Source organism: Coturnix japonica, chromosome 5 (genome assembly GCF_054131305.1).
Source record: "Coturnix japonica strain WE chromosome 5, WE-NBRP24, whole genome shotgun sequence".
In the NCBI taxonomy this organism is placed as follows: domain Eukaryota; kingdom Metazoa; phylum Chordata; class Aves; order Galliformes; family Phasianidae; genus Coturnix; species Coturnix japonica.
Window position 1 is genome coordinate 37,116,932 of NC_140667.1, and position 14,237 is coordinate 37,131,168.

General features: G+C 48.2%; 3 protein-coding genes across 26 annotated transcripts in view; 2 read left to right on the plus strand and 1 right to left on the minus strand.

The window, feature by feature from the left end:
• FLVCR2 (FLVCR choline and putative heme transporter 2) overlaps positions 1-8,012 on the plus strand; it is a 30,201-nt gene extending 22,189 nt beyond the window's left edge. For 3 of the 4 annotated variants that reach the window (XM_032444634.2, XM_085549234.1, XM_085549233.1), the window contains exons 9-10: positions 12-67; positions 6,736-8,012. In XM_032444634.2, the coding sequence (XP_032300525.1) occupies positions 12-67; positions 6,736-6,792 (113 nt within the window). In that variant the 3' untranslated portion in view covers positions 6,793-8,012. Of the gene's footprint in view, positions 1-11; positions 68-2,073; positions 2,171-6,735 lie in introns of all 4 variants that reach the window. The other variant, XR_004307289.2, reaches the window with a different exon arrangement.
• A 610-nt stretch (positions 8,013-8,622) lies between these two features.
• ERG28 (ergosterol biosynthesis 28 homolog) lies at positions 8,623-10,573 on the minus strand. 4 transcript variants are annotated; one of them, XM_015865152.3, is made up of 5 exons: positions 10,129-10,573; positions 9,959-10,049; positions 9,292-9,410; positions 9,041-9,139; positions 8,623-8,905 (listed from the first exon to the last, which is right to left on the minus strand). In XM_015865152.3, exons 1-4 carry the CDS (start codon positions 10,556-10,558, stop codon positions 9,060-9,062), a joined length of 720 nt encoding a protein of 239 aa, XP_015720638.2. In that variant the 5' UTR covers positions 10,559-10,573; the 3' UTR covers positions 8,623-8,905; positions 9,041-9,059. The 4 variants fall into 4 exon arrangements, 3 of the variants coding, with proteins under 3 accessions (XP_015720638.2, XP_085405368.1, XP_085405367.1); XM_085549242.1 differs by having other exon boundaries at positions 8,623-9,139; positions 10,129-10,287; positions 10,340-10,395; XR_014946719.1 differs by lacking the exon at positions 9,959-10,049.
• The window catches only part of TTLL5 (tubulin tyrosine ligase like 5), a 107,144-nt gene continuing 102,850 nt past the window's right edge, over positions 9,944-14,237 (plus strand). For 8 of the 18 annotated variants that reach the window (XM_015865136.3, XM_085549217.1, XM_085549216.1 and 5 more), the window contains exons 1-3: positions 10,559-10,662; positions 11,024-11,196; positions 12,947-13,056. In XM_015865136.3, the coding sequence (XP_015720622.2) occupies positions 11,108-11,196; positions 12,947-13,056 (199 nt within the window). In that variant the 5' untranslated portion in view covers positions 10,559-10,662; positions 11,024-11,107. Of the gene's footprint in view, positions 10,072-10,558; positions 10,758-11,023; positions 11,197-12,946; positions 13,057-14,237 lie in introns of those variants that run through there. The other 10 variants (XM_032444624.2, XM_032444629.2, XM_032444625.2 and 7 more) reach the window with 3 other exon arrangements.

A 14,237-nucleotide genomic window follows, 5' to 3' on the forward strand; every position in this document is an offset into this window, starting at 1 on the left:
CTTTGTTGAAGCATTCATTAGGGCCGATCTCCGAAGACAGCAGGCGAATGTGGAAAATGAACATACAGTGAGTAACCCCCCCTTCAGTCTCTGCTATGCACCTGCTATTGGCTCAGGACAAACCAGCCTTTCTCCCTCCTGGGAATGGAGCTGCCCCTTTCTGAGTTATGATTGTAGCTGTGATTCTATTTCATTGTCCCACTACTTGCCCAGTGTGTGGGGAAGTTCCTTGTTGGCATGTTCAAACAGGTGGCTGTAATCTCAGTTTTGCCAGCTGCTGGGAGCCTGGCTTACTTCTAATGTCCGGCAGACTCTTCAGGCTCTGATCTTTTGGAAGTCTGCAGAGCTTTACATGTGTTCTTGGCTAAAGACAGCTGTGGGACGGAGTTGTGCTGGCTTCTTTCCTTTAACCATACCTTTGCCTTGTTTAGAACTGAGTAACTATTCTCCCAGCTCCCTAGGGGGGTGGGTTGGTCCTCTTTGTCACTATCTTTAGCTGCAAAGTGGAGTTCTTTGCTCAGGATAGGAGGAAAGTGAGTGGCAAAACCCAAATAAGGACTTGAGTGGTGCAGCTCTTTACGCTTTGTGCAGTGCTGTAGGCAAGGCTTCTAGCTTGTGTCAGAAGGCAGGATAGCCTGTCCCCATGGTGTAGTGTTGCAATCACTGCAGCTGTTTGCATGTGGGAGAGTGACTCCAGTGGATGACCTAACTGTACTGGATACTCTCAGAAGTTGTCCCTGTGGGGAAGGGGAGAAGACCGGTGGTTTCTTGGGGTGCTTCTGCTTAATGCTCTGGGCTCCTCTTCTAGGATGTTAGCAGAGATGTCCATGCAGCATTCATGAAGCCATCAGCAACCATGACTAGCAAAGTGAATAAGCTCAGTTCTCTGCTGTCTCAAGACAGATGATGCTGTCTCTTTCCAGTTAATCTAGCTAGTTCAATCTGGAGAGAGACCAAGAGGTCCAAGAAGCAGCCCTACTCCAACCAACTGCTCAGGAAGGTGGATTTTCAATTACAAAATATATGTCTCACATTTGTTTTGTTGTTACAGAACTATCTGAGCATAAATTCAGAAAGTAGGACAAGAAGGGGGAGTTGATGCTGCTGTGGGTAGTTGTTGCACGTAAAGTTCTAGGGTAGAATGGTGAAAAAGAAAAGGGTGTAAATTTACTTAGTTTGGGTAAAGTAGCCTCTCCTGTTGTTGTAACTGAAGAACGGTTCTTGCTTTTTTTCTGCTCTGGGCTTACAGCTTTGGCTGATTGTAGGAGTGGTGAGCATCAGGGTCTACATGACTAAGCTAGAAGAGTGCTGATCTCCTGGAATCCTGGCATGAGTGTAGTTAATGGGGAGAGACTTAGTTTAGCTAAGCTATGGTAACAAACAGTCTGTTTTATACACACCAAACTGCTTGTATCCCATGATTAGCAGTGATGAAACAAGATAAAACTTAAGGCAAGACATCCTTTCTCTTCAAGCCCTCTGGTGGCAGGGTTGTCATGAGAGGAGCTGGTGACACAGTTAATTCGTAACGTGTTTGTAGAAGATCCAGAAAATCTCAAGGTTGTGTCACCTAGTGGTAGTAAGGCCCTTTTCCTTTTTGTCAGGTACTTCTCTTGCCAGATGAATTGTATCCTTTGGTACTTTTTGTATAAATTTATAACAAAGTTATGAGAGTTTGCTGCTGGTGAGGAGGTGTTGAGACCAGACTGGAAGTAGTACAGGTCACTTCTGTAATCCTAAAAGCTTCCAAAACTGACTGCAGCAAGAACCGGAGGGATGCGTGGGAGGTAGTAGGTCTCATCAGTCAAAAACTTCAATAACAGCACGTTCCCTTGAGGACTTGTGCTTTGTGGAAGTCATGATAGACACCTCTTCCACCTCCACTACAAAGAGAGTTCTGATGGTGTCAGTACGCTGGAACTTTGCCATATGGCATGGCTGACTTACCTGTGCTTTGGTCTTTGTACTGGTTTCCTTCTTACCTGTTCCTCATTTTTTTGTGTATTTTTTTTCCCTCCCCTTCCCTACTTGCCTCCATGTATTCTTGGATCTGACTTGTGGCTGTTGTTACAGAGACTTCAAGGCAGCAATCAGATCACGGCTTATGGACTGTAGCTTGTAACCCTAATCCCATCAATTCCCATTCCTGTTCACTAGCTCATATACAAAGGTAGGAGAATCACACTAATTTGCTTGTCTGAACGCTCACGGGTGGCACAGGCACCAAGCCAATGACACTTCTGGGGCAACAAGAGCAAGCACAGAGTGCTGAGGGCTGCCCTTCCTGGGTAGAGGTTTGAGAGGAAAGATAAGACAACTTTCCAGAATAGTGAACACCCAACATGCTTATGTTGGATGAGGTGTTCAAAGAGGTGCAGTATTGTAAAACCTAATATTGAAGCAGACAGAGAACTGAATTGAACATTAAGTTACCGGGGAGAAGAAATGGTGTTTGGAGGCCCTTCTCAGATGTTACTTTTACCATCAGATTCTTGGCTGGAAGTGGCACCAGGAGCTCTGCAGAAGAGATGGCTTTCATCACAGTCAATAACAGAGTCATTGGTTTGGTGCCTTTTGGTACATAAACACCTGAAAATTATAAAGTTCTGTACTTGTCTGTCTGTGAATCTTATTGGCACTTGGCATTTTCTCAGCTGTTGCTTTGGGTGTAGTGCTTTATTACTCACTGTTCTCTGCTTTGCACGCTGGCTGGCTGCTCTGCCAGGTTAACTGGGCTACCCCATGCTTCTCATCAAATGTGTGTATCATCTTGTGGCCATGATCATAGAACCACGAGGTTGGAAAGGACCTACAAGATCATCTAGTCCAACCGTCCTCCCTTTACCATACCTACAGAAAAACCACTAAACCATATCTCCTAGCTCCCTATCCAGACACCTCTTGAACGCTGCCAGGGATGGTGACTCCACCACCTCCCTGGGCAGCCATTCCAGTGCCTGACCACTCTGAGAGAAAAAGTTCCTTCTTATGTCCAGTCTAAACCTCATGATCTATGGGACTGATAGACAGAAGCCACGAGAGTCTCTTGGAGAAAACCACCTCAAACCCACTAAGATTAGGCATGAGCTACAGGGAGTGTGAAGCTGCCACACTTTGATGCAAGCATGAGGAGTAGTCTCATGCACTGGGCAAGATTTACCTCCGGGCTGAGCACTTCTAAAGCTGTCCCCATATCTGTGGCTTTTTTAGCTGGCATACATCTATCATGTTCGCTTGGGATGGAGTAGCTGAGAAGCTGTAGCTGTGTGAGCTGGGCAAGCCTGTTCTAGTATACTGGTAGTTATTTTGATGGCTGAAGCTTTTGCTGTTGCCTTCATTGGTAATGATCCTGTCTTGGTACAACTGCCAGTGTTACTGCTCACATCCCAGCTGCAAAGCAAGCATTGTGAGGCTCAGGCATGCTGTATTATAGCTATTGCAAGGAGAGACACGTTCAGAGTCAGATGTGAGCTTCCAAGAGTTGTGGGCCTGTGCACACTGTCTGCTGAAATGCTGTACTATTAGTTGTATGGTCCTGTTGATGACTGTGTGTTTTCTCTGGTATTTACCCAAGAGATGTGAAGTCCCATGGTGGAGGAGGATGGTTTACTTACTGTTCTGTGTGGAACCTGTCACCCAGTATTGGGTCTAGCAAGGTTTGAATCTTCCTGGTGTGAAAATAGAAATGATTGGGTGGAAAACTGTCACAGCTTCTAACTGGATGTTCAGCTTTGGTGCAGCGTAGGACTGTGAAACAGCCTGATTTCCCAGTGTATACAGAAAAGTACGCATGCTAATTCTCACACAGGAAGATCTTCAAGTCGTATCTTCTGGTGATGAAATAGAAAGTCTAGAATCTGGCTGAGCAGCTGATTTTGTCTGGGAGAAGAGGAATGTATAATGCCACAGCATCGGTGAAAAGAGTCAGTATTGTTATCAGCCTTCACTGTCTGCCCAGGAGCCACAGCTTCCAGGCAGCCACCTGTCAGAGCTTTGGGTGACTGTGTCCACTCTGCAGGACCTGCCTTGTGCTCACAAGCACTTTGTCTTCTGTCAGTACTTTTTTCTGCTTAAGGTTACAGTTAAACAGATGCTGCAGTTGAATTTGTAGTGAATCTAAATGGCACTGTGAACACTGTCCTCTATTGAGAAATCTGTAATGTGGTTCCAGCAGTCCTCCTGTTTGTGTCAGTTCCTACAGCATCAGCAGGGTTAGCATTCTGTATCTCAGGACGCTTGAATCAAATGCCCACAGAGAGACTCATTATCATGTAAAATGGGCTACATTTACTGTATCTGAGGCCATTCCAACATTCTGCCTTGAGGTTTCCCAGTAGTGTCAGTTGAGTCCATATTATTGTCATGCTTATGCTGCGTACAGCCTGTGCTCATCTGTTCGTGGTTTCCAGCACCTATGCAAACTGACCATCGTTGTTTCTTCACATTATGCAATAAGAATCCTTGCTGATTTTTGTAATTGTTTTGAGCTGGAAGTGCCTTTCTACAAGAAAGCTCTTAAGCAACAACACTTATCTGGAAATACTTCTAAGCTTACTTGTATTCTTGTTAAGAAATAAGCTATCCTAATTGTTTGCTCGTGCAGGATCTCAAGTTAGCAGGACTGTCTTTTTCTTCAGATGGGGCCTTGCTAGCTCACTTTAAATATAGCAAACTGGATTGAAGTGTGCTCAGGATACTTTATGTAGGAGATATTTTTGTGTGTTTGCATATGTTCATCAAGAACCTATTCTTGATAGCAGACAGTAGGTGGAAAAGTGATTTCTGGCTTTGCCCTGGTTTTTTAATTGCAATGAAATTGAAAACTTTTGTTTGAAGCATTACTGTACCAGCAGGGCTGAGCACTGGTGAGCGTAGGTGATTTTAAGCAGGTCAGTGGCCATCCTAGACACACAGCCATTATAAGGGATTTGCTTAAAACAAGGCTTAAGTCCTGCTGTGTTCTCAAACCATGTCCTGGATAGGTCAGGGCTCAGCACCATGTACTGATGGTTGTGCATTTGCCCAGTATGAAGGTGGGTCTGATGAATCTTAGTGGAACACCCAAAACCATATTGCCTTTTCATCCCAATGTCAGTGCAATTTAGAGGCTGGTCAGGACACTAGGGAAAGCATTCTACTCATGTAGTGTATTCGAGTCCCTTGCAAGCAGGAGCATGCTCCAGCTCTAGTGAAATATTGCAAGTAAGAAAAAAAAAAACACAAAAAAACCCAAAAAGATGGAATTTTGCATAATAGACACAGTGTGTGCGCCCTCTCCTGTCTCTTAGACTTCCCTGCACCTTCTCTGTATTTACTATATGGCAAGCAGTCTTCTCCCAAAGACATGGGCAAGCCAGATGCATGTCCTTTTCTAGTGCTGTCTCCCACGTATGGGAGCAGCCTTCCTGTCCCAAGTCATGGAGCCCAGTGGCCTGGCTGAAATCCTAAACCATCACTCCTGTAGCTCCACACCACAAAAGTGGTGCTGAGTCCCCAAAGGTGCTTAGGGAGCCTGCTCAGAGCTTCCAGCGTGCTTCTATGACTCATGGCTTTTCTCAAGCCTAAATGCAGCTTTCCCATTGCTCCTACCTTTGGCACTGCTTCCTGCAACCCCTCCTGCTGATGGGAAGTTTTTTTGTGCTTCCTGGCTCTTGCCTCCAGGCATGTCTTTGAAGCTCTTTTGCTTTCACTCTGCTTTCAGATATTGCTGCTGACCTCTCCAAAACCTTTTCAGCTGCTGTTTGTGTAAGAAGCTACTTGGAGTGAAACTGTTTCGTAACTCTTGCTTCCATGCTGCCTGGGCTTATCTCAAACAGCACTGGGGATGTAAACCTATTTGTGCACCTCTGACTCCTGCCTCAGGTCTCAGTCTTGCCCCACAGTGAGTTAACTCAGAGTCCAGGCTGTACAAGACCCATGATTACCCTTACTGGTCTGCACGCTGTCTTCTAAATCAGTGACAGTTGGGGTTTCTCAGTGTAAGCAGCCAGAACCCAAAGAGATTTCTGAAGCCTGCTGGGGGACCTGGGAGTGTAAGGTCATTAACAGCCTTCCAAGATGCAGCAAGAGGGGCTGATCCAGCCCTACCCAGGGAGGCTGAATTGGAATTGCAGAAGTTCAGCTGTTTTATGCAGCCCCAGGTTGTGTTAATTTGGAAGCAAGCTGTGTTGCCATTGCTTTTCCTCTGTGAAATGATGGTACAGCTGTCTCTGTTTCAAGGGAAGAAACTGTAGGAGAGTTCAGGTAATCTTGTTAATTCTTTCAGAGGAGAGGATTTAGGCCCTGTCCCTTGCCCAGAGAACTGACCCTGCAACTTTGAGGTCAATCTTATATCAGTGTAACATCATCTGAGAATTCCAGTGAGCAGCTTCAGAGAAGTGGGATCATTGCTCTGCACCACTGCCCACAGTGTCCTTGTCTGGGCACTGGAATGTTGTGGAGGAGCAAGCCAGGTGCGCTTCTGGGTTGAGCTGTCAGAGTGTGGTAGTGGTGATTCTTTAGATGTAAGATTTTTAGATTTAAGTTAGGTCAGGTGGGGCTTTGAGCCACTTGATTTAGTGAAAGGCATCCCTGCCCATGGCAGGTCACATCCAAGTCAACCTATTATATGGTTCTGTGATTTGTGCACACTAGTGGGGAACTGTGAATGAGCCAGCCTCTGGCCTGCTGGTCTCTAAAGCCAAAGTGTGGCCACCCAGGATTCTAACCATATCCTTTTCTCTCTCTGACTTGCAGAAAGTGATGCCAGAAGCCTGCTCTGTTCCTATAGTCCTTGAAGAGTCAAAGCTGTGAAAAAGAGGGGTTGCAGAGCTGGGAGATGAGGGACACCCCCCACCCTCCTTCTCATCTTTGCTCCCTACACCATCCTGTTACATGTGGATTCTGGCAGAGGGGCAGCTGGGAACTGCTTGTAGAGCATGACAGAGTGAAACAAGAAGGGAGTTGCGCCCTGCAGTTATACCTCTGCACTTTGCTGTATTGGAGACTGTGCTCAGTGAGAGAAAAAGCTGGGAAGTCACTGTTCCCCTTCACCCCGTGTGTGCTTGGAAGGAAAGGACACGTTCTCAGAAAAGCCCCAGTTCCAGGCAGGTCCTGAGCAGGTGAGGGTGGCACCTTGCATGTGGTCAGTGCCTCCCCTCCCAGGGAAGCAATGATACAGAACGCCAGTGCTGGACCGCGCTTACTGTGAGCAGCCCTGGGAGAGCTGTGACGTGGCTCTCAGGAAAAGGGATTGCACTGAGTGCCTGTGATGTCCTCCATGTTGCACAGGTGATAGTAGGGGTCTTCAGCACAACACCAACCTAATAGTGCAAAGCAGTGCAACTGCTGTGGCCAGTGCCAGCTTTTTAATATGTGGCTGCAGCTAAAGATGCACCTTGAATTCACTTGGGTTGCTCTAATATTCCTGTATACTAGGAATAATTGAGAGAGACCAAAGATATCTCCTACTAAAGGCAAGGGTTTGTGCTGTGGCTACAGCCTGAGCCCAGCTCAGCACTGGGTTAGCAGCAGGAGTGACTCAAAGCACAAGCTCTCATGGCTGAGGATCCTATATTCCTCCTTAATGATGAAGTGCCTTTTGCAACTTTTAACACTGCACAAAAGCTTTTGTGGAATATCAGATGACTCGTCAGGGCAATGTTGCCCTGCAATGCAATGGTGAGGTGTTTTCAGATGATTTTCTCTAGCATGGAGGCTTTCACTTTGTCATAGAAGCCTTTTTACACACAGTTCTGTCTCATGCTGGTGCTTATCTCCCAGTCACAAATACAGACCCTCAGAACCCTTTTCCTTCCTTTCCAGCATCCATCCCTTGCTGGAGACATCAAGTGTCCTTATACCAATATCATACAGTTATACACAAACCCTACTGGAAAAATGCAGACTGGATAAAATTATGTTAAATTCCTTTTTTTTTTTTTTTTTTTTTTTTGATAGTTTGGGATTGAGGATGTGGTCTAAAATGGCTTTTAAATATAATTTTTATATGAAATAAAAACTTTGCAAGTGTACAATGAAAGATGATATTTTTATAGTACTTTATAATATTTTTATATTATAAAATATTATAATATATATTATAATATATATATATATATATATAATATATATATTATATATATATAAAAATATATAATAAAATATAATTTATAATATTTTATAGATATTTTTTATAGGACTGAAACTGTCTTGGTGTGGCTTTTTTAATAGCCTGAAATGCAGGACAGAAAAATGGTTTCTCTGCCCACTGCTACTGTTACATTGTTTTCTTCCTTTTATTTTTCCCCCTTCTTCCTCACAGCCCTGGATGTTCTTTCATCTAGCACTGAGCAACCTGTTCCCATTTGCTCATTGTTACAGTTATAGCACATTGCAAAGGAAGCTCCATCCTTGCTCCTGATGCACGCAGTTTGTTGCCACTAGAATGCTACGGCAGTTGAGAGCTGCAACAGCTCTCCTGGAGTGTGTGTGATGTGTTCAGTCAGACCTGGAGCTCTGGTGGAAGGGACTCAGTGCTGTGAAGCAGGATAAGGTCCTACAACATACAGTAAAAACCACTTGTTCCAGAGGTGAAGAGCATTTACCCGCTGTTGTATAGCACTAATACAGACATTGCATCTGTCAGTTTTCTGTCATTTATTACAAATGGCCCCTGCAGAACACACACATGCATGTTACACGGTTGGACCACAGCAGCACACACTTCTCTTTCCCATCCAAAGTGTTCAGTGTATTCTGGGCAGCTCTGCACCTCCTCCCTACAGGTGCACCAAGGGCAGACCTGGGCATTTTCATGGGTATGCCTGAGGTGCTCCCTGCCCTCCTGCAGGGAGGCAGTCACCAAGCAAGCTTGGATGGACTCCTGTGGGGGCTCGTCTTTGATACCAGTCAGCTGAAATGCTGCCTGGACAAGATAAAACACTCAGTAATGAAGGATGATCGACAGAGTCTAACATCAATCTGCCACTGGGGCTGGCATCCTGGAGAAGCTCAGAGCTTTAGTGGAAGTCTGGCAGTGAGAACAGGAGATGATGCTGACCTTTACAGTGCGCTCAGCCTCAGTTTTTCTTCTTATTTTCTGACAGTGCTTCTACCTCCAGGTACTGTAGTCCGATCAGCATCCCCAGGATAGAGAAACCTGTGACGGAGATAAAGCATGAGTTGTATTAAAAAAGGCTGCTCAGATGGGACGTTCTGAACACCCCCTCCTTGCCCCACAGATAGTTCTGAGGGAGCTGAGAGCTCCATGAGAGGTTGGGGGTGGGAGGCAGGACGTAGAGCTCTGCTTACTTGCTACCATGAGTGGTGCCATAACTCCAATCGTCAAGGCTGCAGTGTGGTAAATGAAGACTTCAGAGAGGAAGTGAACAAGGGCCAAGAAGAAGGTGAAGAGCGTGATGTAGTAGAGGCTGTAGGAGCAGAAAGAAGCAGGTTAGCACACTCGCAGCACCAGCATGGAGGGCAGCAAAGCCACACACTGCTGTGGAGCACGGGTACTAAAGGTCACTGGGCTATGGCCGTGTTCAGTGGGGCAGGGTCACTGGTGTTATCTGCCTGGAAGTGAAGGGGCAGAGCGAGGGCAGGGCGCTGCTGCTATAGGAAACAGGTGGGCACATGAAACAGGGCGAGAACTGGCTGCGCCGAGGAACGGGTCGACAAGACCGGACTGACTAAGGGCGCATCACCCGGCACATCCCACCGTCTCTCCTTTATCCCCTATGAGCTGCACCTGCGGGAAGGGACCGGGTTCGAGGGCAACACAGAGTGACCCAAGAAACAACGACGTCATTGCCGCTGCCGTTACCAGGGCCACAGCACGGAGCGGCACCCAGCGATCCTGTACCCAGCGCTCCGACACCCAGCGCTCCGGTACCCAGCGCTCCGGCACCCAGCGCTCCGGCACCCAGCGCTCCGGCACCCAGCGCTCCCCCGCCCGCTCCCGTTGCCGCCCCCGTACGTTTGGTTGCGGATGTCGATGGCGCACAGGCAGCGGATGACGGAGGACAGCAGCGTCCAGATGCCGAACGTCCTGGCCTGCAGCCCGTTCACTGCACGGAGGGAAAGAACGCGGTGAGGAACCGCTCCCGTGGGCCGCTGGGGAAGGGCTCCCGTGGGCCGAGCCCTTACCGAGAGCCGGGCTGCCGGTGTAGAGCTTCTCCGAGAGGAAGCCGTGGTCGCGGAAGCTCTGCAGCGTGTTCCCGGCGGCGATGACGGACACCATGACGAGCCAGCTGCGCAGCACGTTCAGGAACCGGCTCATCGTGCCGCCACGGCCCGCACCGCGATCCCGCACCGCGATCCCGCACCGCGATCCCGCACCGCGATCCCGCACCGCGACCCCGCACCGCGATCCCGCACCGGGGCTGCCAACCCGCGCCGCCCTCCCGCGCTCCCATTGGCCGCGGCCGGGCCGCTCCACAGGCGCGCCACGCGGCCGCCGGGGCCGCCTCCGCCAATGGGAGGCCGCGCCGACACGGCCCGATCCCGCCCCCGCGCCGGGGAGCTGGAGGCGCCGCGCGTGCGCGCTGCAGCGGGACGGACCGGCCCGGGGGCGCATGCGCAGTGAGGGCGGGGCCGGGCGCCGCCGGTTGTTGTAGTAACGGGGAAGCGGCGGGAGTGGCCACCGGGACGGGCCGCGGCCATGGGGCTATGACGGAGCGGGTACGGGGCGCACCGAGCCGCTATCGCCGCTATCGCCGCTATCGCCGCGCGAGGGTACAGCGGCGCCTCTCGGGGAGCCTCTTCTGAGGCCGCGGGTAGGCCGGGGAACGACCGCACCGACAGGCGTGGCCGGCCCGGGGGCCGCTCCCAACATGGGGGGCCGTTGGAGCGGGGGAAGGGAGGAAAGAAGGAAATAAGGAAGGAAGGAGGGAAGGAAGGAAGGAAGGCGTGCAGCGAGCGGGGCGCGCCGCTGGGGCAGCGCGGGGTGAGGCCGGGGGGTGGGCAGTGCGGCCCGGCTGGAGCTGTGCTGCCCTCAGTGCCCGGCCCGGCTGCGCGCTCAGGGTGTTAATTCCTGTTGCAGGTAAAAGCTGCTGTCAGATCCCTCGGGCCCGCAGTAGGGATCGGTGAGGCCGCCGAGCCGGCTGCATGAGAGCGCCCGGAGGAAATGCCGGCGGGCATGGCTCGGGGGCTGGAGGAAAGCGGCTCGTCCTCGGAGGAGGAGGAGGAGGAGGAAGACCCTGGAGACGAGCTGCAGTAAGTGGGGAATAAACTCCCTCTTAGCTCTTGCTGTGTTCCTTCCCCGGGACCTCCCTGTGGAGGAGCTCGTTGGTTCCTTGGTGATACATAAGAAAACGATGGGAATTCATGTCCTTCTTTGTTTGCTTAGTTTTAATTCCCTGAAGAGAAGGGAGATGTGCTTCACAGCGGACTGGAGCACCACATTATGTGCTGTTGTCACAAAGCATCTTGTGAGAGCTGTAACATTTGTACCTACTTTAGTATGTCTTGTTGGTTTTCTTCTCAGTGCATTTTGTGACCCGGTGTCCAGCTGCGAACAGCAGCACCTTAGTGCCCTTGGAGAGAAATACCACTTTGTACTGAGTAGTTGGCTTGGAGCTCCCAGACCCTCATGGATGAAAAGCTCAATAACTGCCTATGGCTTGAATGTGTCTGCATGAAGTGACCAAGTGTCACTCTGGGAATGAATGACTGTCACCTGGAGGATTGCCTGAGCCCTGGTAGCCTTACTGCAAATCCCCAGGGCAGGCTTAACATAAAGTCCCCTTCTGCTGCCTCAGCTCATTTCCTGCTTACATAAGGTTCTGTCCTGCAGTGTGAGTTTTGGAATCCTCCTGGGTCCCTTCCAGTTAGAGTAACTAACTGCACTCCTACGGTTATTTCTGAAGGTAGCAGAAGCAGGTGGTGGGGTTGTAAATGTGATTTGTCAGGGGGTAACTTGGTTAAGAGGATCAAGGTTACGCTGAAGAGGACTTATTTGTCACAGCATCAGAAGGTTGTCCTTTATCTCTGTTCCTGTGTTGTAAGTGAAGGTTGTGTTTTGTCTTCTGTAGTGTCTCCAAACCTTTGGTGCCGATAACCTTACATGTTCAAATGCATCTGTCTAGCTTTGTGCCAATCTTTCAGTTCCTTTTTGTTATCTGTGTAGATGTAGATATGTCCCCAGCCCCGCTGTTTCTGTTTGTTAACTTTTTCATGGCTCCGTTGCCATGAGCAGGGAGCAATAAGAAGCTTTACTTGCTTCAGCAGGCTGACAGGTTTGCTTTCTGACATCTTAGGCCTTTATATAATAGCTTTTAACTTTCGGTGTGTGTGTCCTTAATGAGGACATGAGGGTTTCCAACATAGACTTAATGTTTTGGGCTGAATAGATTGCTGTGTTGGAATCTGTAGCAGCCTTGAGTGGCTGGGGGCATCGTTGTTGAATTCTGGGCTTGCATCTCACTGCAAGGAATCTAAAAAGGAGGGACAGACAGATTTGTGGATCGTGTTGAGCCAAATCTATTCCAGTCTGTAAAATTCTGCATGAGTGCCCTGTTGCTCATCCTGGATTACAAGCAGGAAGTATGCACAAGTTTGCAGATTTTCTTAAATCAGAGACTGGAATTGGCGTTGTAAGGTTTGACTGCGTGGATGTCAGTAATTATAGTCTATCCTGAACTGTGGATCTTGTTCTCAGGCTATAATTCAAGAGAGCATATTGCTGTGAGAGTCTGTAGAGTTTCTTCCAAATGATACTTGATAAAAATCAATATAAATGATGCAAAGTGCCTATTTAAAATGGCAAGAGCTCCCTAAGAATGGCGTGGTTTAGAAGATTCATTTTATAGCTGAGTACACCAGAGTGCTTAGCATGTGTTTGTTTGCGTGTCCTGCCTGTGGGCTAGCTGGGCAAGCGTGGGCAAGTATGGAGAACTGCTGCATCACACCACTGGGTGCGTGTGAGGTTCAGCATCTGCTAGTGCTAACTGTCTCACTGTTTTAGGGATCATCCATGCATCAGGTGGACTGGCGGCGGCTGCAGGCGGATCCCCATCTTCGTGTTTCATGCTGATGCCATTCTGACAAACGACAGCTACCTCCGCCTAATTGGAGGTGGGTGCAGCAATTTGACAGCTTTTGGCCTGCAGGTGTGAAGTAGAAATCTCTTACCTGGATGTTCTCTTTTCTTTGTAGGGAAGAGAGCATGCTAGGATGGAACTTATAATCTGATTGTCTCTGAGCACTGAGACATTTTAGGAGCGTTTTAGGAGAGTTTCATCAGGAAATGGAGTCTCCATCCCCACTAATTACCACCTACCATGACAATATCAGTAGTAAACTTTAATAGCGAGTCTGTGCCTCAGAGCCTGGCAAGTTTGAGTAAGGCCATAAGTCTGTGATTGCTGTTGTAGCAGTTCTGCCATCAGGAGACCAAACCTGTCTAGTGTCAAATAAGGGAGAGCTTCTATATAAGGCAAAGTTATTATAAAGAGTCATTCCAGATTGCGAGAGTTAGTACTGGTGGGTGTGTGCAGCTGGGAACTCATTCTAGATGTGCTGAGTTGGGGAAAAGCTAAAAATCCTCCCAGGTTTTTTGATGCTGACACCTCTTTCTTCCCTTGCTTCTCCCTTTCTTTGATAAAAAATAATAAACACTCATTTCTAATGTCCTGGCCAAGCAGAAGTGCTCCTGGCTCTGTTGGGTAAGGGGTGGAGGTGACTCGTTTGTAGAAACTCCTGATCCTTTTGATGTGTAACAGACATGCTTAGTAGTGGCAGAAGCTGAAAGTGAATGTAACTTGTATTCCAACTGAAGCGTGGGATCTTTCTGCTTTCCCTCAGGCTGTGGATGATTTTTTGCAGTTGAACTGTGGGATAGCACAACTTATTCAATTTTCTCTGGAGTTTTTTGCAGCCCTGGATGATGCTTCTACTCTAAAGAAAAGACTTACCTTTATTGGTAGAACTTATTTCCTGAGGTTTAAGCTAATCTTCATCTTTCTGTTCCTAGCTTGAAGCCATTTGTGACGTATCTTTTTAAGTGATTCTGTTCTAGTTTTGTGATTTCTGCCTCTGCTTTCTTTGTACTCCTCAATGGATTAACAATTCCTTTTGTATCACAACTTTTGGTGCCTCTTATCCCTTCAGTGCTGCTTACTGAATTTGTTTTTCTGATTTTATTTATTTTTTCCACTAACACTTGTCCTATTTGCTTTATTTCTTACTATTTTTCCCCAGTTGTATATTGAAAGATGAACACAGTTTAACGATACGTGAAGGAAAATGTGTAGTGC

What these genes read in the sequence shown, in the direction of transcription:
- ERG28 (XM_015865152.3), bottom strand. Translation starts at nt 10,558, where the DNA reads ATGCGCCCCCGGGCCGGTCCGTCCCGCTGCAGCGCGCACGCGCGGCGC. An exon ending in CACCGGCAGCCCGGCTCTCG is followed by an intron (nt 10,050 to 10,128) that starts GTAAGGGCTCGG and finishes CCCTCCGTGCAG; the next exon opens with TGAACGGGCTGCAGGCCAGG. An exon ending in GGCACCACTCATGGTAGCAA is followed by an intron (nt 9,140 to 9,291) that starts GTAAGCAGAGCT and finishes TCTCCGTCACAG; the next exon opens with GTTTCTCTATCCTGGGGATG.